This window comes from Hypanus sabinus, chromosome 8 (assembly GCF_030144855.1).
Source record: "Hypanus sabinus isolate sHypSab1 chromosome 8, sHypSab1.hap1, whole genome shotgun sequence".
In the NCBI taxonomy this organism is placed as follows: Eukaryota; Metazoa; Chordata; class Chondrichthyes; order Myliobatiformes; family Dasyatidae; genus Hypanus; species Hypanus sabinus.
In genome coordinates, this window is record NC_082713.1 from 123274547 (window position 1) to 123297880 (window position 23334).

General features: G+C 42.2%; 1 protein-coding gene across 5 annotated transcripts in view; it reads right to left on the reverse strand.

Annotated features, from left to right (window-relative positions):
* Positions 1-23334, reverse strand: part of braf (B-Raf proto-oncogene, serine/threonine kinase) — a 118374-nt gene that overhangs the window by 87717 nt on the left and 7323 nt on the right. For all 5 annotated transcript variants that reach the window (XM_059977740.1, XM_059977739.1, XM_059977738.1 and 2 more), the window contains one exon: positions 7753-7854. In XM_059977740.1, coding sequence (XP_059833723.1) covers positions 7753-7854 — 102 coding nt within the window. Of the gene's footprint in view, positions 1-7752; positions 7855-23334 lie in introns of those variants that run through there.

Consider the following 23334-nt stretch of genomic DNA (forward strand, 5'->3'; position numbering starts at 1 on the left):
GAATGAAAAAGCAGCAGACTATATGGAGATAAGAGATTTTGGAGCTCTAAGAAACAGAACATACATGATTCACAAAAGGTTAAAATGTAGGATACAGCATGTAATCATAAAAGTTAACCAAGCAATATTGTTTATAGCCAGGGGACAAATGTCATAATGCTGCAGTTATGTATACGGCACTGGCGAGACCACATGAATCGTGTGCATTCATGGTCTTACTTCAGGAAAGATCCTAATGAGGACTGTCCTGTGAGAGGATAGACAGCTAGGATTGCAACTGCTGGTTTGAACAGGGGTGAATTAATTGAAACATGAAAGATCAAGAACAGGCTGGAAAGTAACATGTATTATTCATCTCTGCTTTTATTGTGGTCTATGTGTGATTTGTTGCAGCAAGTGTAGAAGCAATTGGATGCAGGAGTCCCTCACTTTCTTTAAAATCAATTTAGAAATCAATGGGGGAGAAGCTATCAGTTTTTAATTCACTGAAATATCATGTTGTTCCCTTGTTAACAGCTCTTCCAGCTAAAATGGATTCATTAACAACACACCTTGCAAACCCTATCACAAAAATGCCTTGGTGAGATAAGTAAACTGTGCAGAGATACAGAGGGAATTGTTACCTTTAATTCAGACAAAACTTTTGCATATTTTCCATTCTTCATAGGCAAGTCCATGACTTTAGTGTGTCCTATTTTATTTGGAATCTAATAAGTTACAAGGAGAGGAAAACAGACACCGATGGGCTAGGGCTGTCAGCAAGATGTCTCCATTCTTCAGTTGCATTGCAAATTATTCTGGATGCTGTCTCTCATTTTAGTCCTGAATGATATTCTACTGCAGAAATATGGACATGCCTGAGAAATTAGTTACTTAAATGGTTCCTTCAGCCAGCACTACACAGACATCAAAGGAAAAGATGCCAGCTACAAGTGCAAGTCAAACAAATGCAGGGCTCAGTTGCAATGGAAGACTTGGAACTAATTAAGGGCACAATTGCTGGTACAGATGTGCAATAAATTTCACAAGATTAAGAGGATACAAGAACATATCTAATTGATTTGCCAGCACAATTCTTGGATCAAATACGTCTCACAGCAGTATTCAATTTGTACCAGTGAGGATGAAGGATGGTGAACCACCAGGTCAATGAGTACCCTTAGTTATGCTGTTGTTATGGCAAATGATGTACGTTTCCATGCACGCAATAAATAAACGAATCTGAAATATATGTTTGATCTGACAGCTGTGAATTGAAGCGCAAGTGCAATGATGTCTTCATAACCTGCAATTCAAGGTACTGGTCCAGATTCACCAACATCACTACCCTAGGAGGCAACACCTGACTCTACAGGCTAGCAATAAACTCAATTCTGAGAGCACAATGATGTCAGGTTTAATTTGTGTCACCATTTCCTGGTTTACTCAAGTGAAGGGTGCTTATTTGGTATATTTGGTTTGCCCAAATATACAATAAAAATGTCTATCAGGTGTAACAGCAAACACACAATTCTATTGTACTATGCTTAAACATCTGCTTTTTCCATCATGGAAATGGCAGGTAGATAATGCAAAATGAATTATGAAATACTGATGACAAGATTGAATATTTTATACCAACACAGTGAAGCTATATCCCTGTAGTTGGCTTACATCCAAGTCTTTACCCAGACGTATGGGTTTGAGAATGGGAAATCTGCATAAGCATTAGTATAGGCATTCAGAAGTGCAGCAATAAGGCAAGGGGTTCAACAACAGATGAGCTGAGTTATGGCAGAGAGGACAGTGTTTCTGTTTGGCAAATCCATCAAAAGTTATGGTTGTCATTAGGCCGTATCTGGAATTACCAGTCAGCGGACGATTTCCCTCCATGCCGCTCTATCCCGACATTTGTCCACAACATCCCTAGTCTTGTCCAGCTTGGTCCAATCCTTGATGTTATCCAGCCATGTTGTTCTTTGCCTTCCTCTTCCTTTCTTTCCCTCCACCTTTCCATATAGCAAGTCCGACAAGATGTTATCGCTCCATGTAACTTGTCACAATAACCTCTAACTTCATGATCTTCTCCAGCAGTATCCGTGGTCTATCAACTTCGGACAAAACCCTCTCATTTGAGACATTCTCTGCCCAGCTGATCTTCAACGTTCATCGATAGCACCGCATTTCAAAGGCGTTAATTCATTTCATGTCATCCTTCTTCAGGGTCCATGTTTCTGATCCATAGGCCATACATAACATGCAAGGAAGCAGGTTCTACTTTGGATATCTACCTTCCGACTGCATAGTAGATCTGTTAGCTTCGTGAAGTGGGTCTTAGCCATACCTATTCTCCTTCTGATCTCAACTTCACATCTCCAGTCATCTGTCAGACACTGCAAAGATAATCAAACTTTTGCACCTGTTCCATATCTTGTCTATTCACTTGTAATGATACCATCATGAATGAATCTTTAGTGTTTGTTTTGCTTACCACCATCCATTTTGTTTTCTTAGGGTTAATTTTTAGACTGTATTCAAGGCTTTTCTCATTTACTTTATTCAGCATAATTTGCAGTTCGCATTCGCTGTCAGCTAACAACGCAGTGTCATCCACATACCAGATGTTATCCACCTTCCGGCCTCCAATTGGAATACCTGTCTCCTGACGGTCGCATTCCCAAAAAATCCATTCTCCGTAGAGGCTGAACAAATCTGGCACCTTACGCCTTGTTTAATACATGCTCATGGTGATAGCTCATTTTCTACCCTGACCGCTGCTTTCTGTTTCCAATACAAGTTCCTTATTATTTGCACATTCTCCCATCCCAGATTGTACTTGTTCAACACCTCCATTACTTTCTCGTGTCTTACTTTATCAAAAGCCTTTTCATAGTCAATAAAGCATAAGTAGTTGGTCTTTTGTGCTCCAATGCATCTCTCCATGAAGTTTCTCAATGCAAATATTCCTTCCCTTGTTCCTGAGCCTTTACAAAAACCAAAATGTGTTTCTCCAAGTTCATCGCTGATTGTACCTTTCATTCTGCCAAACACTATTTTCAACAGTAACTTGACACAGTGAGACAGTATGCTGATCATCCTGTGTTCATTACATTTTATCATCCTCGGCTTTTTTGATAAGGCGATAAATACCAATTTGTGAAAGTCCTCCGGAAGATTTCCTGTCATATAACTGTTGTTTAGTATTGCTAAAAAAGTTTGTTTTTCCCTTTGGACCAAGTGATTTCAGAATTTCAGTGGAAATCTTATCTTCACCGGCCGCCTTTCTGACTTTTAGACTCCAAATCACACTTTCCATCTCTGACATCAATATTTTAGGTTGATTAGTCATTTGATTTAATTGTGGTAAAAACTCAATCCTGCTATCTTCGAATAATTCCGAGATGTACTCAACCCATCTGTCCATGATCTCTTCTTTTTCATAGCATGGATTACCACTACCGTCATTGATACACCCAGATGATGGCACAGTTCTCTTTAATTTTGTCATATCCTTTACCTTTCGGTGAAGGCCTCTATAATCATGACTTCGTTCATACTGCTCAATTTCTTCACACTGTTTATTCATCCAATTCTCTTTCGCTTCCTTACATTTCAGGGAGCTTGGACAAGATGGGAGAATGCGGTGGAGAGGAAAGTGACCTGGGCTGAGCTTTGGAAAGCCAAGCCACACCGCATCCAATTTCTCATCCAGGCAGTGTACGGTGTGCTTCCAAGCCCATCAAACCTGCACACATGGGGCAAAGCAGTCATCAGCGTGCCCACTGTGTTCCAAGCGAGGAACCCTGGAACACATCCTCAGCAGCTGCACAAGGGCCCTTGGTGAGAGACGGTACCGATGGAGGCATGATCAGGTGCTGAAGACCATTGCTGAAGCCATCAGTGCAGGAGTGGAGTGGGCGAAGCGGTCCCAACCCTCCAAGCAGACCACTGCCTTTGTAAGAGTTGGGGAGCAGCCAATACCCACCAAGAAAACATTGGCAGGTATCCTGACCTCTGCAAAGGACTGGCAGCTGTTGGTGGACCTCGAAAGGCAGCTGAGGTTCCCCAACCATATCGTAGCCACCACCCTGCAACCAGACATAGTCCTTGTGTCTGAGTCTACGAAACAGGTAGTGATGCTGGAGCTGACAGTCCCATGGGAAGATCACTTGGAAGAGGCCTTTGAAAGGAAGCTCTCTAAGTACGCAGGACTGGTCAGCAACTGCCAGCAGGCTGGATGGAGAGCGAGGTGTCTCCCAGTGGAGGTTGGTTGTAGGGGATTCTCAGTCTGTTCCTTAGCCAGAGCCTACAGCAATTTGGGCATCAAGGGAGAGAGGGCGGAGAGCCATCCGCAGTACCTCCGATGCGGCAGAGAGGGCCTCAAGGTGGCTGTGGCTCAAGAGGGGGGAGACATGGAGTCATGTGTAGCTAGTCACCTGGACACAAGCTGGGGTCTGATCTGCTCCGGATGGGTCACCTGGAGAAGAGTGTATGATGTTGAAAGACCGGAAACACCCGATAATTCCAGGAACATCACTGATAATGTGTCCAGAAGCATCAGTAGATGTATGCACACAGTGAATCAAGTGGTGTGGGGCTTTGTGTTCACTATCCCAATGTTTTACCTTTCTTCAGTTAACTTTCTCAACTTATCAAGTTATGGTACCAAGGAGATAAATGAAGTTCAGATAAAAATTAAATATAACAGAGGTAAAGGGTGGAACAGGCTTGAGGAATGAAGGCTCCTATGCTAGTGAAGTGGAATTACGGAATGCATGAACCTTAGTTCAGGATTGAATAAGATGTTAAGATTGTGAAGAGTCTGGTTCACTCTGGAAGGAACACTGAAAGGAAGAAAATTAAATGAGTGGTAAGATTCCAATGCTTGAGCCAGAAGCCAAAGACCACTGGAGTTCATCCAAAGCAGTTCAGACTTGACAGCAGAGCACTTGAAATGGAAAAGTTTCTGAAACTGCTAAGGAGAGGTGAGATGTTTGTCATCTTGGCGATACATTAGTTTGTTGGTATGCTTTCTCTTGAGTCTCAACAAATCAAATCAGCATAATAGGATCAGAGGATAACAATTCTGAAGCAGCAATATACCAAGCTATGTTGAAAATAAAGGCTGACATTTTCAGAATCATCCCTCAAACACTACAGTAGGTTTTCTTAATCCTGCAAAAGCACAAAGTTGAACTGTTTTAGCAATTAAAATCCAATTCAATCTGCAAAACAGTGTTTTATGAAATACTGATGGATCAAAAAGCTCAGACTGAACAACACTCCTCAGCTGATAAAAATTAGAAACATCGGTTACAAAGAAGCAATCAAAAATACAAAACCATGCCATAATTCTCTGCACTTTAAAGAAAATCACTATTAGCCTACTCTTTCTATGTACACAAATGCATACTTACAACGTATCTGGTCATGTATAGCAAAAATAAAGCAACTGATACAACAGGCCTTCAGATTGTCTATCTGGAGCTCTCAACAGATAAATTGTACACCACTATTTTTGATGTTACTTGTAAAAAGTATCAATCAGATACAAGTCTGCTGATATAACCTACTGTCTGACAGTATAAAAATCATTAACGCTCTACAATTCACAAGGGGATATATGAATACCACACACACACACACACACACCTCCATGCATTTAAGTATTAAAAATTTCTCATATTACAAAGGAATGAATACTAACATCACAGTGCTTCTGTGTGTTATACAAGGTTAGTTTACTATAATCCTTCTGCTTCGGTAAAACTCAAGAGTTTTACGATTTCTAGCAAAGAAAGCAAATCAAGCTCAAGACATGGTACTAAAGAACACCCAACATATAGTCAGACTGTGCATGGTCACCCTGCTTCCACAAATATATATATTTTTTAAAAATCCCATGGCAGCATTTCAAAGATGATCAGGGGAGCTTTTCCCCAGTACTGTAACCACAACCAAACTAAAATGAAACACCCTATCCTCATTATATGTGGGGGATAAGTTCCTCGCAGTCGATGCATAATGTGAATAATTATTTAAATAGAGAAAATAGGGATGCGTTCCAGAAGGCTTCCTATTTATCTGTAATTTATTCACATTTTCATACCAAGACGACACAAATGCAGTACCACAAGGCAACATTCATATTATATTTCATCAATTTAAGGTAATAGTCAATGTAATAAATCATAGAAGGTTAATATACTAGGGTGTACAGTACTCACCAACACTGGCAGGTGTGTTCGCTCCGGGAGATGAGTGGTGGTTGTGGTGCTGGGCAGCTTTCCATGGATGAGGTGGATGGTTGTGGGTCGTCAGGATCATCAAGCACGGCAAGGGTGAAAGACTCACAGAACTCTTAGAACTGCCGGCAACAGGAGATGACACCAGTTTGAAGAAAGTGGCAGCATTTTGTTTGTCAGCATATATTTGCTTGTAGGGAAGAAGGGCTGATGGCAGGGAACGACTGAAATTCTGACTCCATTCTAAACCTGAGTCCGTGTCCATCGCCATTTGTGCCAAGTGTTTCGACTTCCACCATTTCCTCACCGTTGAGAAACTCCCGGGATTTTCAAAATCATCTTGTTTGCAGCATCTGAGAGATAGTTCGTCATAAAAAAAAATGCCTTGAATGTGGATCACACCTTGGTCGAGTGGTTGAATCAACGATGTTGTGTTAGGCGGCAGGAAATGCACTTTATGTTAGGATGAATGCTGTCCAAATGTTTAGCATGGACTGGCACATTGTCAAGCAATAAAAGAACTTTAAAGGCAAGATTCTGTTCCCTGCAGTAGCATCCCAGAGCTGTGTTACCTTCACCTGACACCGTGCTGTTTATAATTTCGAACTTTTTTTCAAGTGTTAAAGCGGTTCTCTGCCGCTCGGCTGATGGCCCAGGACATGACATCAGATGCTTAGGAGGCATAATTAAATATTTCAAGCACAAAATTACTACACCGTAGATAAAACCAACAAAAGAGTGCAAGATCGCACATCCATACCTTGCCAAAACCAATGTGAGACTGGCGAGAATGAGATTGTGAAGCGCGCATCTGACTTGTATCGGCGGGAAAGCAGTGCTTCTCATCCCAACAGTGAGACTGTGAGGTGCGAGCACGTGACTTGTATTGGCGGGAAAGCAGTGCTCCTCACATAAATGTGAGTTTTGTACGCATATAAGGAGACGTTGGTAGAAATAGGGTCCTCGCATAACTGTAAATCTGCATTGTCTGAAGACGCGTATAACGAGGATAGGGTGTAATTGACCATAAAGTACTTTGAGGCACCCGAAGGCCACAAATAACATTGTACGCATGCAGTCCTTACTTCAATTTTCTTAACAGACCTCTATTGTAATTACTGTTTCAAGTCATTAGGATGTCCCACAAGATGAAATCCTGGCTGATTTCAAAGTTCAAAGAAAATTCATTATCAAATTTCAAAGTAAGTTATCAAAGTATGCATATGTCACCATGTACTACATCATTGTCTTGCAGGCATTCAAAGTAGAACAAAGAAATACAAAAGAACCAATAAAAAAACTGCACAAAAAGACTGACAAATAACCAGAGTTCAACAAACTGTGCAAATACAAAAAAAAGCTTAGTTCTGAGAACATGAATTGTAGAGTCCTTGAAAGTAGTCTATGTGTCTCCTAATTTTATCATTATTTTCCACAAAAAATAGTCAACAATTAGTTGCAGATTATGAGTACAGAAAATTCTCTAAAGGAAATGATCTAAGTTAATTATCAAATTAACTGCATTCACCTCTAGGTAGATTGAAGGTGGGTTATGATCCCCTCCAAACTTGTCCAACAGGGCTTCAATGTGCTCCTGAGTTAGTTTGATCATCTGCTTGATGTTCCAGACCTGTGGAAGGGAATATACAAAACAAGTTAATTTAAACCTAGGGAGCTGCTTTACAGAAGACTCACAGGGAGCAAATATTCATTTGCCCCACCCCATCATTTTCAGCCTATGCCCATAACTATTTCCTTCAGTGTTAAACTGCTCCAGGAACTTCACTTCCCATTCCCTTGCAATGACATGAAATGCAATACTTGTTTCTTCACCACCTCCCTCGCCATAATCGATAAGACCATAAAACATAGGAGCAGAATTAGGTCATCTGGTCCATCAAGTCTGCTCCGCCATTCATTCATGGCTGATCCTTTTTTCTTCCCCCCCTCAACTCCAGTTCCCCGCCTTCTCCCTGTAACCTTTCATGTCATGTCCAGTCAAGAACCTATCAATCTCTGCCTTAAATACAAACTACAACCTGGCCTCCACAGCTGCATGTGGCAACAAATTCACCACCCTTTGGCTAAAGAAATTTATCCGCATCTGTTTTGAAAGGGCACCCCTCTATCCTCAGGCTGTGCCCTCTTGTCCTAGACTCTCCTACCATGGAAAACATCCTTTCCACATCTACCCTGTCTAGGCCTTTCGACATTTTAAAGACTTCAATAAGATTCCCTCCTCATCCTTCTGAATTCCAGCGAGTACAGACCCAGAGCCATCAAACGTTCCTTGTATGATAACCCTTTCATTCCTGGAATTATCCTTGTGAACCTCCTCTGGACCCTATCCAATGCCAGCACATCTTTTCTAAGATGAGGGGCCCAAAACTGTTCACAATACTCAAGGTGAGGCCTCACCAGTGCCTTATAAAGCCTCAGCATCACATCCTTGCTCTTGTATTCTAGACCTCCTGAAATTAATGCTAACTTTGCATTTGCCTTCCTCACCAACAACTCAACCTGCAAGGTAACCTTGAGGGTACAAGGACTCCCAATTTTCTTTGTATCTCAGATTTTTGGATATACTCCCCATTTAAGAAAATAGTCTGCATTTTTATTTCTACTACCAAAGTGCATGACTATGCATTTTCCAGCATTGTATTTCATTTGACACTTACGTCCAAGTCCTCCTGCATCCTACCTATTTCCTCAACACTACTTTCCCCTCCACCAATGTTCGTACCATCTGCAAACCTGGCAACAAATCCATCTATTCCATCATGTAAATCATTTATACAGTCGACCCTCCTTATCCACGGGGAATTGGTTCCGGGACCTCCCCCCCACCCCCCCCCCCCCCCGCCCCACGGATACCAAAAACGCAGATTCTCAAGTCTCTTATTTAACCTGTCTCAGTGCGGTGGACTTTAGGACCCAGCGGAGCTCGGGACCTGTCACCCGCAGTGTTTCTGTTCTGTTGACGGAAAACGATCACGATTGAAAATAAAGTGGAAATATAAAGCGATCGAAAAGAGGTGAAACGCCATCAGTCATTGGAAAAGCGTTACGCTACCGTCAGTCAACGAACAGAAAAATTTTAAAGGATAAAGTGAGAATAATGGAGCATGTGAGAGGCCCTGCCCCGATGAAAGCTACAATTATTACTAAGCAATGCAGTGGTTTAATTATTGAAATATATACGTTTCTTAAGTGTTTTATATCCATAGAAAGGTAAAATATATACTAAGACAAACGTTTGACTAACTGATGCTAAATAATATCAGATGTACCTGTTCCAACTTACTTATAATACCTAATACAAAGTAAATGTTATGTAAATAGTTGTTATACTGTATTGTTTAGGGAATAATGACAAGAAAAAAAAAGTCTGCACGTGCTCAAACAACAAGTGCTGGAGAAAGAACTTCCATTTTTTTCCAATCCCGATCCGCGGTAACCTATACACATCCTCCCGTATACTTTAAATCATCTCTAGATTACTTATAATACCTAATAAAATGTAAATGCTATGTAAATGGTTGTTATATTGTATTGTTTAGGGGATAATGACAAGAAAAAAAGTCTGTACATGCTCAAACAACAAGTGCTGGAGAGAGAACTTCCGGGTTTTTCTGATCCGTGGTTGGTTGAATCCACACATACAGAACCTGAGGATAAGGAGGGCCGACTGTATACAGCACAAAAAGAAGTGGTCCCAACACTGACCCCTGCAGGACACCACTAGTACCTGGCAGCCAACCAGAAATGGATTGTTTTATTCCCACTTGCTGCCTCCTACCAATCAGCCAATGGTCTAACCATGTTAGTAACTTTACTGTAATACCATGGGCTCTTAACTTGTTAAGCAGCCTCACGTGTGGCACCTTGTCAAAGGCCTTCTGAAAGTCTAAACAGATAACATCCACTGCATCTCCTTTATTATCTTACTTGTAATCTCTTCAAAGAATTCCAACAGGTTTGTCAGGCAGGATTTTCCCTGAAGGAAACCATGCTGACTTTGTACTATCTTGTCCTGTGTCACCAAGTATTCCATCGCCTCATCCTTAACAATTTTCTCTAACAACTTCCCAGCCACTGACGTAAGGCTAACTGGTCTATAATTTCCTTTCTGCTGCCTTCCTCCTTTCTTAAAGAGTGGAGTGAAATTTGTAATCTTCCAGTCCTCGGGAGGCCCTGCTTCTCAACATTCTGCCTAGCTCTCTAAATTCTCTTTTCAGGATCTCTTTGCTTTTCTTTCCTATGTCATGAAGACATCTAAACAGACCTTACTAGTGAGGGAAGGATTCATAAATACCTCCTCCAACTTGGTCTACTGCACTCAGTGCACCCTCTCCAGCAGTGAGACCAAGCATAGACTATGCACTGGTCGGCTGAGTACCAGTGCTTTACCTGCAGCAGTCATCCTGAGCTCCCACTTGCAGGCCATATCAACTCCCTTTCTTATTCCCACAGCAACAGTTCACAAGACCATAAGACATAGGAGCAGAATTAGGCCAGTCAGACCATCGAGTCTGCTTTGTTATTCAATAATGACTAATTTATTATCCATCTCAATCCCATTCTTCTGCCTTCTCCCCCTAACCTGTGCCTCCAGGAAATTCAGTAGCATAACATAAAGAATGCAAATTTCTTATTAATCAAGAACCCACGATCTTCACCTTTAAATATATCCAATTACTCGGGCCTCCACAGCAGCCTGTAGCAAGGAATTCTACCTATTCAACACTCTCTGGCTCAAGAAATTCCTCATCAGTCTTCATTTTTGTATTCTGAAACAGTGCCTTTTGTCCTAGGAAACATCCTCTCCACATCCACTCAATCTAGGCCTTTCAATAGGGTTCAAAGAGATCCCCTAATTCTTCTAAAACCAGCGAATACAGGCCTGACTGGAGGCCTGTGTACTGGTGTGCTGCAGAGATCAGTCCTGGGTCCTTTGTTGTTTGTCACCTATATCAATGATCTGGATGATAATGTAGTAAACTGGATCAGAAAATTTGCAGACGACACCAAGATTGGGGGTGTAGTGGATAGTGAAGGAAACTTTCAAAGCTTATAGTGGAATCTGGACCATTTGGAAAAATGGTCTGAAAATAAGCAGATAGAATTTAATGCAGATAAATGTGAGGTGTTGTACTTTAAGACAAACCAGGGCAGGACTTGGCGAGCAGTAGGTCATTGAGGTGTGCTGTTGAACAGAGGGATCTGGGAATACAGATCCATAATTCATTGGAAGGTAGATAGAATTGTAAAGAAGCTTTTGGCACATTGGCCTTCATAAATCAAAGTACTGAAGTTGGAATATTATGTTGAAATTGTACAACAGGTTGGTGAGGTTAAATTTGGACTATTGTATGCAGTTTTGGTCACCAATGTACAGGAAAGATATCAATAAGATTGAAAGGGTACAGAGAAAATTTACAAGGATGCTGCCAGAACTTGAGGACCTGAGTTATAAGTAAAGGTTGAATAAGTTAGAACTTCATTCCTTAGAGCGTGGAAGACTGAGGGGAGATTTGACAGAGGTATACAAAATTATAAAGGGATATAGACAGGGTACATGCAAGTAAGCTTCTTCCACTGAGGTTGGGTGAGACTACAACTAGAAGCCATGGGTTAAGAGTGGAAGGTGAAATATTGAAGGGGAACTTCGTCACTCAGAGTGTGAAGAAAGGGTGGTATGAGCAGTCAGCAGAAGTGGTCGATGCGGGTTTGATTTCAACATTTAAGACATTTGGATAGATACATGGATGGGAGGGGTATGGAGGGCTATGTTCCATATGCAGGTTGATGGGACTAGGCAGATTAATCGTTTGGCATGGACTAGATGGATTGAAGGACCCATTTACTCCAACTCCTTCAGCCTTCTTTCCTACACTACTTAATTCCAGCTAAATGGCCAATTACTCATTGCCAAGTTTTATATGCTAAGAACTTTTTGAAGGTTAAAACACTTCTTAAAAGCCGCAAAGGGTTGTAGACACAGCCAGCTCCAAAATGGGCCCTAGCCTCCCCAGCATGATCAACACCTTCAAAAGGAAATGCCACAAAAAGGTGGCATCTATCATTAAAAACATCCATCACCCAGGACATATTCTCTTCTTATTACTAACAGAGGGCAAGTACAGGAACCTGAAGACGTGTTTTAGGAACACCTTCCTCCCATCTGCCATCAGCTTTCTGAACTGACAATGAACCAACCCAGTAACACTATTTTTGCACTATTTATTAAATTTATACATACATGTTTCTTATTTTAATTCATGATATTTTTGTATTGCACTGTCCTGCTGCTGCAACACTACAAATTTCACGATATACAATATGTCAGTGATATTAAAACTGGTTCTGAAGCTCCGTTAGTTTATATAAATATATCTGCCATTGCCTGTGGTGTATCCACCTTTGTCTGTGTTTTATTGCATCACAGTTATTTAGTATGTGTTATTGTGGTATACTAGGAGTGCTAAGATCTGCTTTCCCACAATATTTGTGGTGCACACTGACTCCCAACAGCAATCTGGCCTTCTGCCATTATAACCACAACATTCAATGTACCCTGGAATCCAAGCAATCACAACGGCTAAACTTCAAACAAAGGCTTAGAATATCTCCCTGTGGAACGCCTGGGGGCATTTTGCCAACAGACCACAGAGAAGGCTTTAGACATCAGACTAGACTTTGAAGTATTTTGGCTAGTTGCCAGCAGCTGTCAAAGGGCCAACACTGTCCGAACAACTCTAAGGTGAGTAAATAGCCGATTTGTGGATCAGATTGGATCAAGCTGAACAGTGGAGCATATTTGAGGGGTAAATGGACAACTCCTGTTCAACATCTCAATCATTGAAAACAGACACAAAGTCTTGATGTAAGCCTTGACAATTTTGGCAATTTCTCAGTCCAAATACAAATCTATCTGATGTAATTCAGATGGATACATATGCATTTGATTGTAAAATAGAATTGGATTGCAAAATGATCATATCTAACCAATACAGACACAAGAAACTGCAGCTATCTGCAGCACTGCTGGACCAGTCCTGGCAAACTATGATGGGAAGATGGCAACTAACTACACTGCACCTCAGTGTTATTCATCAACGGTACTGTAACACTATGACATAAAAATGGATCTGGATCCACCAGTATGAAGCACTGTTATACGGTGAAAAAACCATACCCATCAGTCCTGTATATCAGGGATAGGACACTACCCATTAGACCACAACAGTATTGAACAGAGCCTAACAGGTTTCCACCAGCACTCTGTGCCAGCATCAACAGTGACTCAGTTACTCTATATATCCAGTCCAATAATAGATCGTGCATTTACTGGTACCTCAGTGCCTAAGTTAGAAGAAGAAAGCCCAGTAATGTATAGAAATGCACTGCCTCACCAGTGCTTCACAGTGATTCTGTATCTACCAATATTTACACAGGGTGCTGTGCCTCCCGACTATATGGAGTACTTCACCATGTCTTCAACCTGAGCCTGAGTCTCCAGAGGGTTCCTGTGCTGTGGAAGACATCCTGCCTCATTCCTGTACTGAAGATGCCGCACCCCAGTGGCTCCAATGACCACAGACCGGTGGCATTGACCTCCCACATCATGAAGACCCTGGAGAGACTTGTTCTAGAGCAGCTCCGGCCTATGGTTAGGCCACACTTAGACCCCCTCCAGTTCACCTATCAGCCTTGAGGATGCCATCGTCTACCTGCTGAACCGTGTCTGAACCGTGCCCACCTGGACAAACCGGCGAGCATTGTGAGGGTCATGTTTTTTGACTTCTCCAGTGCGTTCAACATCACCCACCCTGCTCTGCTGGGTGAGAAGCTGACAATGATGCAGGTGGATGCTTCCCTGGTGTCATGGATTATTGATTACCTGACTGGCAGACCACAGTACATGCGCTTGCAGCATTGTGTATCAGACAGCGTGGTCAGCAGCACTGGGGCTCCACAGGGGACTGTCCTGTCTCCCTTTCTCTTCACCATCGACACCTCCGATTTCAACTACTGCACAGAGTCTTGCCATCTTCAGAAGTTTTCTGATGACTCTGACATAATTGGATGCATCAGTAAGGGAGATGAGGCTGAGTACAGGGCTACTGTGGGAAACTTCGTCACATGGTGCGAGCAGAATCATCTGCAGCTTAATGTGAAAAAGACTAAGGAGCTGGTGGTGGACCTGAGGAGGGCTAAGGCACCGGGGACCCCTGCTTCCATCCAAGGGGTCAGTGTGGACATGGTGGAGGATTACAAATACCTGGGGATATGAATTGACAATAAACTGGACTGATCAAAGATCACTGAAGCTGTCTACAAGAAGGGTCAGAGCCGTCTCTATTTTCTGAGGAGACTGAGGTCCTTTAACATCTGCCGAACGATGCTGAGGATGTTCTACGAGGCTGTGGTGGCCAGTGCTATCATGTTTGCTGCTGTGTGCTGGGGCAGCAGGCTGAGAGTAGCAGACACCAACAGAATCAACAATCTCATTCGTAAGGCCAGTGATGTTGTGGGGGTGGAACTGGACTTTCTGACGGTGGTTTCTGAAAAGAGGATGCTGTCCAAGTTGCATGCCATCTTGGACAATAACTCCCATCCACTCCATAATGTACTACTTAGGCACAGGAGTATATTCAGCCAGAGACTCATTCCACAGAGATGTAACACTGAGCGTCATAGGAAGTCATTCCAGCCTGTGGCCATTAAACTTTACAACTCCTCCTTCGGAGTGTCAGACACCCTGAGCCAATAGGCTGGTCCTGGACTTATTTCTACTTGGAATGATTAACTTATTATTTAATTATTTATGGTTTTATATTGCTATGTTTCTACACTATTCTTGGTTGATGCGGCTGTAATGAAACCCAATTTCCCTCGGGATCAATAAAGTATGTCTGACTGTCTATCTACTGACAGCGACACAAGAGACAACAGATGTTAAAATACAAAGCAACAAATAAACTGATGGAGGAACTCAGCATGTCAGACAGCCTCTGTGATGACAAAGGAATAATCAGTGTTTCAGGTCAAGACCCTGCATCATGACTGAGAGTGTCAGGGGGAGATGACCTGCATGGAGTGAGAGGAAATGCTGAGTCACAGACTGGTAGGTGATACGTGGAAGCATAAAACAGAAAAATATGGCAGATGGAGCCCAGCAGGTGAAGGGAAGGGAGAGGATGGAATGCAAAGGGTGGAACCAGATAAATGAGGGACAATAGGCAAATGGAAGCAGGTCAAGGAGGTGATAGGAGTGGTGAACCAAGGGAAAAAACATGGTTTGGGTTGATAGGTATGTAGAAGCTGGTGATGAATCTGAGTAAGATGTATTGATTTAAGATTGTCACATTGTACAAAAACCCAATGAAGAGTTCATCTTGCACACTGTTCATACAAATCAAAATTATTACTCCTAAAACTGAACTTTGAGTGTTTTTGAAACAGCACCTTCCAGGAAAATCAACAATATTCCATCATGTCAGACAGCATCCGTGAGAAAAGAGTAGCCAACATTTCGAGCCAAGACCTTTCATCGCCAACATTTCGGGCCGAGACCCTTCATGGCCCGAAAAGTTGGCTACTCTTTTCTCATGGATGCTGCCTGACCTGCTGAGTTCTTCCAGCGTTGTGTACGTATTCTTTGATCCACAGCATCTGCAGTTGTATTTTTATGTTTTAATATTCCATCATGCCTTGCAGATGATGGAAAGAGTATGGAGTACCTGGAGGAGAGTCACTTGCAGCAGGATATCCAGCCACTGACCTGGTAACTCTTTGGCTTCATTTCCGAGGAGTCATGCATAGAACTGAATACTGTGCAGTTATCAACAAACATCCCAATTTCTGACCATGATGGAAGAAAGTTCATTGAAAAAAATTGAAATTACTCTGTCAGGAAACTGTATAGTGCTTGAAATCAGTGGCATGCTTCCCCCGACGCCCATTTAGTTGTTTTGCCAGAGCTCCATGTCAAATACGGGGTCAGCCACACAACTCTGAAATACAGCTCCTTAACCTATGCCAGAACCACGGCTCTAACGAGGTGAAGCCAAAATGTTCTTTGCAAAATCCAAACTAAATTCTGGTGACACACACAAAATGCTGGTGGAACATAGCAGGCCAGGCAGCATCTATAGGGAGAAGCACTGTTAGTCCTGACGAAGGGCCTCGGCCCGAAACGTCGATAGTGCTTCTCCCTATAGATGCTGCCTGGCCTGCTGTGTTCCACCAGCATTTTGTGTGTGTCACCAGAATTTCCAACATCTGCAGATTTCCTCATGTTTGCTTTTTAAATTCTGGTGAACAAGTTACTGGATAGGGTTATTTGATAGCGCTTCAACGACACCTTGCATCACCTTGCTGTTGATTCTGGTTAGACTAATTCTGTGGCAATTTACCAGTTGAAGCGCTATTTTCCGTTTTGTGGCCAAGCAATACCCAAGCAATTTTCCAGGTAGCTGCTAGTGTTGTAATTGGTCTAGAAGAACTTGACTGAAGATACCTCTGGTCTTAAGTGCAAATCCTCAAAAGTACAGCCGAGATGCTGCTAGATACCCTAACCTATATCCAAAATTCCCATTTCATAACATGCGGCTGAAGACTGGCTTCCTTGATGAGGAAATCCACTGTCTACTTCATACTTTTGGCTAAATATTAGTACAAATGTTGAAGATTCATCTTCAGCACTCCTATGTTGTTCCATTAAATAGAAATCACTGACACAAGATTAATCTTTCACTGAGTACAGCTGGGAAACACTGGGGCCCCAGAGTGGGATAACCAAGAGGGAAAGGAGGAAGGAAGGAGTTAAGAACAGTCAATAGAGGAGGAGGGAGTCAGGAAGCTGAAGTGGGAGGACAGAGGGGAGATGAGAGAAGTGGAACCAGGAGGGAAAAATCATGTGTCCATATGCACGGGTGTAGAATCAGAGGGCATCACAGTATTGTTGCAAAGCTTAGTTCTCTGCTTGTCACTGTAACAAAGCTTCACTGTCAAGACCTGGCAGCCGCTGGTGTGCAATGGCCACCCTTAGTAAACCAGTCACCCTTCATTCCAAAGGAATGCCCAAAGACCATGGAAGGTTGACAAATGAGGGGTTACAGTCAAAGGTATGAACTTTCAGGTCAGTAGCACAGCAGGGTCATCAAGATTATCAACTCATACTGAAGCAAAGGCATTTGAGGGAAGTGTGCATAGATCATGCATCTATAGGGCATCTAAAAGAAACCTGGTAGCACATGGGAACTAACAATTTATTAATGTTGATTACTCTGCTTCCTCTAACCGCAGCCCCTCATCCTGATGTTACTTACACCGCAGAATCAAAATTAATCCAGTTTTGATCATTTCAAATTTCTAGAGTTTTCTAATGCATTTACAGAAACAGGCAAAATCAATATTCACGTTCAGAAACATCGATACATCCTGGAATTAACCCAGGGGCTTAATAACCTCTTAAAAGTTCAAAGAAAATTTATTATCAAAGCACAATTATGAGATCAGGTACAACCCTGAGTTTCATTTTCTTATGGGTATACTTAATAAATCCAATAGCCATAATAGAATTAACACTAATACAGTGTTCAAAAGACAACAAACTGTGCAAATACAAAAAGAACATAAAAATAAAAAAATATAAATAGAGAATATGAGATAAAGAATCCTTGAAATGCGAGTCCATAGGTTGTGGTAACATTTCAGTGATGGGGCAAGTGAAATTAAGTAAAGTTGTCCTCTTCAGTTCAAGAGTCCGATGGTTGAGGGGTAATAACCGTTCCTAAACCCTTAGTGAGTCCTGAGGCTCCCATACCTTTTTCTTGATGGCAGCAGCACAGTGGGAGGGGCAGCTTATACAACCAAGAGAAAAACTGCAGATGCTGGAAATCCAAGCAATATGCACAAAATGCTGGAGGAACACAACATGCCAGGCAGCATCTATGGAAAAGAGTAAATAGTCAACGTTTCGTCTAGGTTCAATATGTCAACTGCTTACTCTTTTCCACAGACACTGACTTGACTGTGGAGTTCCTCCAGCATTTTGTGTGTGTAGCTTATATAGCTGCTGCCTTACAGTTCCAGCCACCCAATTTCAATCGATTGTCCATCATGAATTGCCCTTAGGAATAGAGTGGGAAGTGGTAGGGTGTAGGGAGTGTTGATGTGAATGTAGGGAGGTTAAAATTGGTGACGATAACATTTGGTGTAAAAACGGATGCTTGCTCATCAGCAAGGACAATGAGCCAAAGGTTATTGGTTTATTATTGCCAACTTAGTTGCAAGATATCCTTATAGATCACTTCAAAACACAATTATTCTATAGCAAGACAAGGGAAAAGCAAAAACAATGCAGAATACTGTTACAGTTACAGAGAAAATGCACTGCAGTTGGACAAGCAAGTGCAAGTACAGGGTACATCGAGAACAAAAGTTTATCTTTAACATACGAAAGGTCCACTTAACAGCCTTACAAAAGCAGGACAGAGTTGTCCCTACATCTAGTGGTATGTGCTTTCAAGCTTTTGTATCTTCTGCTCAATGGAAGAGGGAAGGAAAAAAATGTCTGGATTGGGAGGGATTCTCCTTTGGCTCCTCCCACTTTCTCCAAACCAAGGGTGTAGCCATGGGCACCCGTATGGGTCCCAGTTATGCCTGCCTTTTTGCTGGCTTTGTGGAACAGTCCATGTTCCGAGTCTATATGGGTATCCATCCCCCTCTTTTCCTTTGCTACATTGACAACCGCATTGGCGCTGCCTCCTGCACACATGCTGAGCTCGTTGACTTCATTAACTTTGCCATCAACTTTCACCATGCCCTCAAATTTACCTGGTCCATTTCCGACACCTCCCTCCCCTTTCTTGATCTTTCTGTCTCCATCTCTGGAGATGGCTTATCTACTGATATCTACTATAAACAAAGGGGCTTTCCTTCTTCCACCATCAACTCTGCTCTCAAACGCATCTCTCCCATTTCCCACACATCTGCCCTCACCCCATCCACCCGCCACCCCACTCGGGATAGAATTCCCTTTGTCCTCACCTACCACCCCACCAGCCTCCAGGTGCAATGTATAATTCTTCGTAACTTCCGCCACCTCCAATGGGATCCCACTACCAAGCACACCTTTCCCTCCCCCCCTTTCTGCTTTCCGCAGGGATCGCTCCCTACGCGACTCCCTTGTCCACTCGTCGCCCCCATCCCTTCCCACTGATCTCCCTCCTGGCACTTATCCTTGTAAGCGGAACAAGTGCTACATCTGCCCTTACACTTCCTCCCTCACCACAATTCAGGGCCCCAGACAGTCCTTCCAGGTGAGGCGACACTTCACCTGTGAGTCGGCTGGTGTGGTATACTGCGTCCGGTGCTCCCGGTGTGGCCTTTTATATATTGGTGAGACCCGACGCAGACTGGGAGACCGTTTCGCTGAACACCTACACTCAATCCGCCAGCGAAAGCAGGATCTCCCAGTGGCCACACATTTTAATTCCATGTCCCATTCCCATTCTGATATGTCTATCCATGGCCTCCTCTACTGTCAAAATGAATCCAAACACAGGTTGGAGGAACAACACCTCATATACCGGCTGGGTAGCCCGAAACGTCGGCAGTGCTTCTCCTTACAGATGTTGCCTGGCCTGCTGTGTTCCACCAGCATTTTGCGTGTGTTGTTTGGATTGGGAGGGGTCTTTGATTATGTTGACTGCTTATCCAAGGCAGCAAGAAGTATAGACAGAATTCATGGGCGGGTGGCTGTTTTCCATGATAGACTGAGTTATGTCCACAGCTCTGCAATTTCTCATGGACTTGGTCTCCTTTCTATGGTGTAACCTCTCTGACCATGATATACTGTGATCATGTTCTTGATTCCAGTGTAATGTAGCATATTAATTACCAAATGAATGAAACAAAGCTACTCTCTCTCAAGGGAAGTCTGGACTTTACAGAATGGACAGGATTCTAGAATGGTCACCTTTAAAATCAAACCAAAAAGGGAAAGACTTCAGACCAGATCAAAAAGAAAACAACTTTTCTTGAAGAATTACAAAGGGCAGAAAGTGCAGTTCCTTCGTTGTTTCTCTGTTGACATAATAAATCTCTTTTGCCAGGTGCAGACCAATCCTGATTAAACAAGATAATACAGAAAGATAAACATACATTCAGTAGACAATAGGTGCAGGAGTAGGCCATTTGGCCCTTCGAGCCTGCACTGCCATTCAATGTGATCATTGCTGATCATCCACAATCAGTACCCCATTCCTGCCTTCTCCCCATATCCCTTGACTCTGCTATCTTTAAGAGCTAGAGAATTGGCCTCCACTGCCTTCTGAGGCAGAGCATTCCACAGATCCACAATTCTCTGGGTGAAAAAGTTTTTCCTCAACTCTGTTCTAAATGGCCTACCACTTATTCTTAAACTGTGGCCTCTGGTTCTGGACTCCCCCAACATCGGGAACATGTTTCCTGCCTCTAGCATATCCAATCCCTTAATAATCTTATATGTTTCAATCAGATCCCCTCTCCTTCTGAATTCCAGTGTATACAAGCCCAGTCGCTCCAATCTTTCAACATATGACAGTCCTGCCATCCCGGCACTTTCAACTTCTCCATTTCTCCCCCTTTTCATATTATAGTGTTTCATTTTCCATCCCTTCTGCACTGGACATCAAAATCATCTTGATGAGAAGTTCTTGGGTTACGATATAATTCCTCGGCTACCACAGGAACAAAAAATCATGAAAACCAGCCTCCACTCTATGGACTGTGCTTAGACTCAACCATATGCAACATACAATCAGTGACTATTTGGCAGACTTGATCATTAATGCAAATATCTAATCAGCCAATCATATGGCACCAACTCAATGCACTAAAGCATTCAGTCATCATCAAGTGGTTCAGTTGTTGTTCAGACCAAAGATCAGCATGGAGAAAGAAATTTGATCTAAGTGACTTTGAATGACTTCAGGTGCCAGACAAGGTGGTTGAATATCTCAGAGACTGCTGATGTCCTGGAATTTTCACTTACAACTGTCTCTAGAGTTTACATAGAATGGTGTGAGAAACAAAAAACATCAAATGAGTACAGTTCTGTGGACAAAAATGCTCTGTTAATGGGAGGCCAGAGGAGAATGACCAGACTGGCTCAAGCTGACAGGTAGACGACAGTAACTCAAATAACTGTGTTACAACAGTATACTTATCTAAACACACAACACGTAGAACCTTGAAATGGATGGGCAGCAGAAGACCACACCTGGTTCCTCTCCTGTACCCAATAAAGTGGCCACTGAATGTATATTTGTCACTCAAGTTAAGGGACTGCGTGTATTGTGGTCAGGCATACTAGCAATACAAAGACAGATGGGAAAGCAAGTTTTGAGAAGCAACTTAAGAAAAAGACTTCAGCTCCTTGCAAATCATTCAATAAAATCATGCTGATCTTTTACCTTGGTGCCATTTCCTGCACCAAGACTATATCCTGATTTTGTTGCTATCCAAAATAGAAAAACAAAAGCCAGATACAAGCTGATCATAAATCAGATTCATTGCAGTATCTAAATCTGAACCAAAAGAATCCAAATCTCCTAGAAACAAAATGAAGTAGAAATAATCTTAAAAGGGAGATTGGCAATGGGAGAGTATCTCAATGCTCTGATTCCTGAAGTAGGGTCTTAGCCTGAAACATCGACTGTTTATTCCCCTCAATAGATGCTGCCTAACCTGCTAAGTTCCTCCAGCACTTTGTGCGCAGTTGCATTGGGAGAATATGAATGGTGGGATGTCATTAATAAAAGAACTACACCTGTAGGAAGGGTTATTTCAAACTAAGTTCCAGATCACACTGATCATTATATGGATCGAGGTCACTGCTCTGGTTGCATCAGAAGATTAATACAAGCTAGAATAATACAGGCAACAAAAAATCCAGGATTTGAATCAATGAAAGGAGTAATTAACATTGAAAGCAGGCATGTGGAAGATGGAGTCTACGCAAAATGAGCATGACATTGCCCCTACTTTCTTAGAAATGGGTGCAGAGATTTGACATGTCATCTAAAACTTACAACTTCTATAGATACACAGTGACTGGTTGCATCATGGCCTGTACGAAAACACCAATGCCCAAGGAAGGAAAAGCTTAGAAAAAAGTTGTGTATCACAGGAAAAGTCCTCCCCACCACAGAGCACATCTATAAGTAGCTCTGTCATAACAAAGCACGATCCATCAAGGATCCCTCCCATCCAGGCCACATTCTCTTCTTGCCACTGCCATCCAGGAGGTACAGGAGCCTTAGGTCCCAAGTGATCAGGTTGAGAGACAATTATCAAACAACCATCAGGCTCCTGAACCAGCATGGATAACTTCACTCACCTAACACTGAACTGATTTCACAATCTAAGGACTCACTTCCAAGGACTCTACAAATATTGTTTTCTGTATTATTTACTTTTTTTTAAATATTTGCACAGTTTGTCTTCTTTTCACAATGGCCATTTGTCAGTCTTTGTGAGTAATGTTTCATTGATTCTGTTGTATTTCCTTGTTCTACCGTATATGCCTGCAAGAAAATTAATCTCAGGGCAGTACATGGTGACATATACATACTTAGATAATAGATTTACTTTAAACTTTGAATTACTTTGATGAAATCTTTGATATTAGGTAGTTAGGTTAATGAAGAGTTAATAGAACGATGATCTGATCATCCATGGAAAATGAGTAGAGATGGAGTAATGATAACCCAGTCATAGACACAAACATCATAAAAGAGCACTGGTATAATAAAAAACAATGTCAGTTTGGTCATAAACAAGAAAGAGGTTCCAAAAGTCAGGTGGTGCATACTGGTCACAGATTGCTAACAAACAGAACCATAGTAATTTCTAGTCACACAGACAATACTATGTGATGAACTATGATATCTGATAAACTATTCTAAAGATGAAGAAAATGCAAAGGATCCACCAGGTATGAACAGGCAGCTAGGATACGACACGTACAATATGTATAAAATTGGATAATGGGGTTTGGCTGTCGACGTGGTTTATTTAGTAAAAGTCAGTGGGTTCTGGGGCAAAAACAAACAGC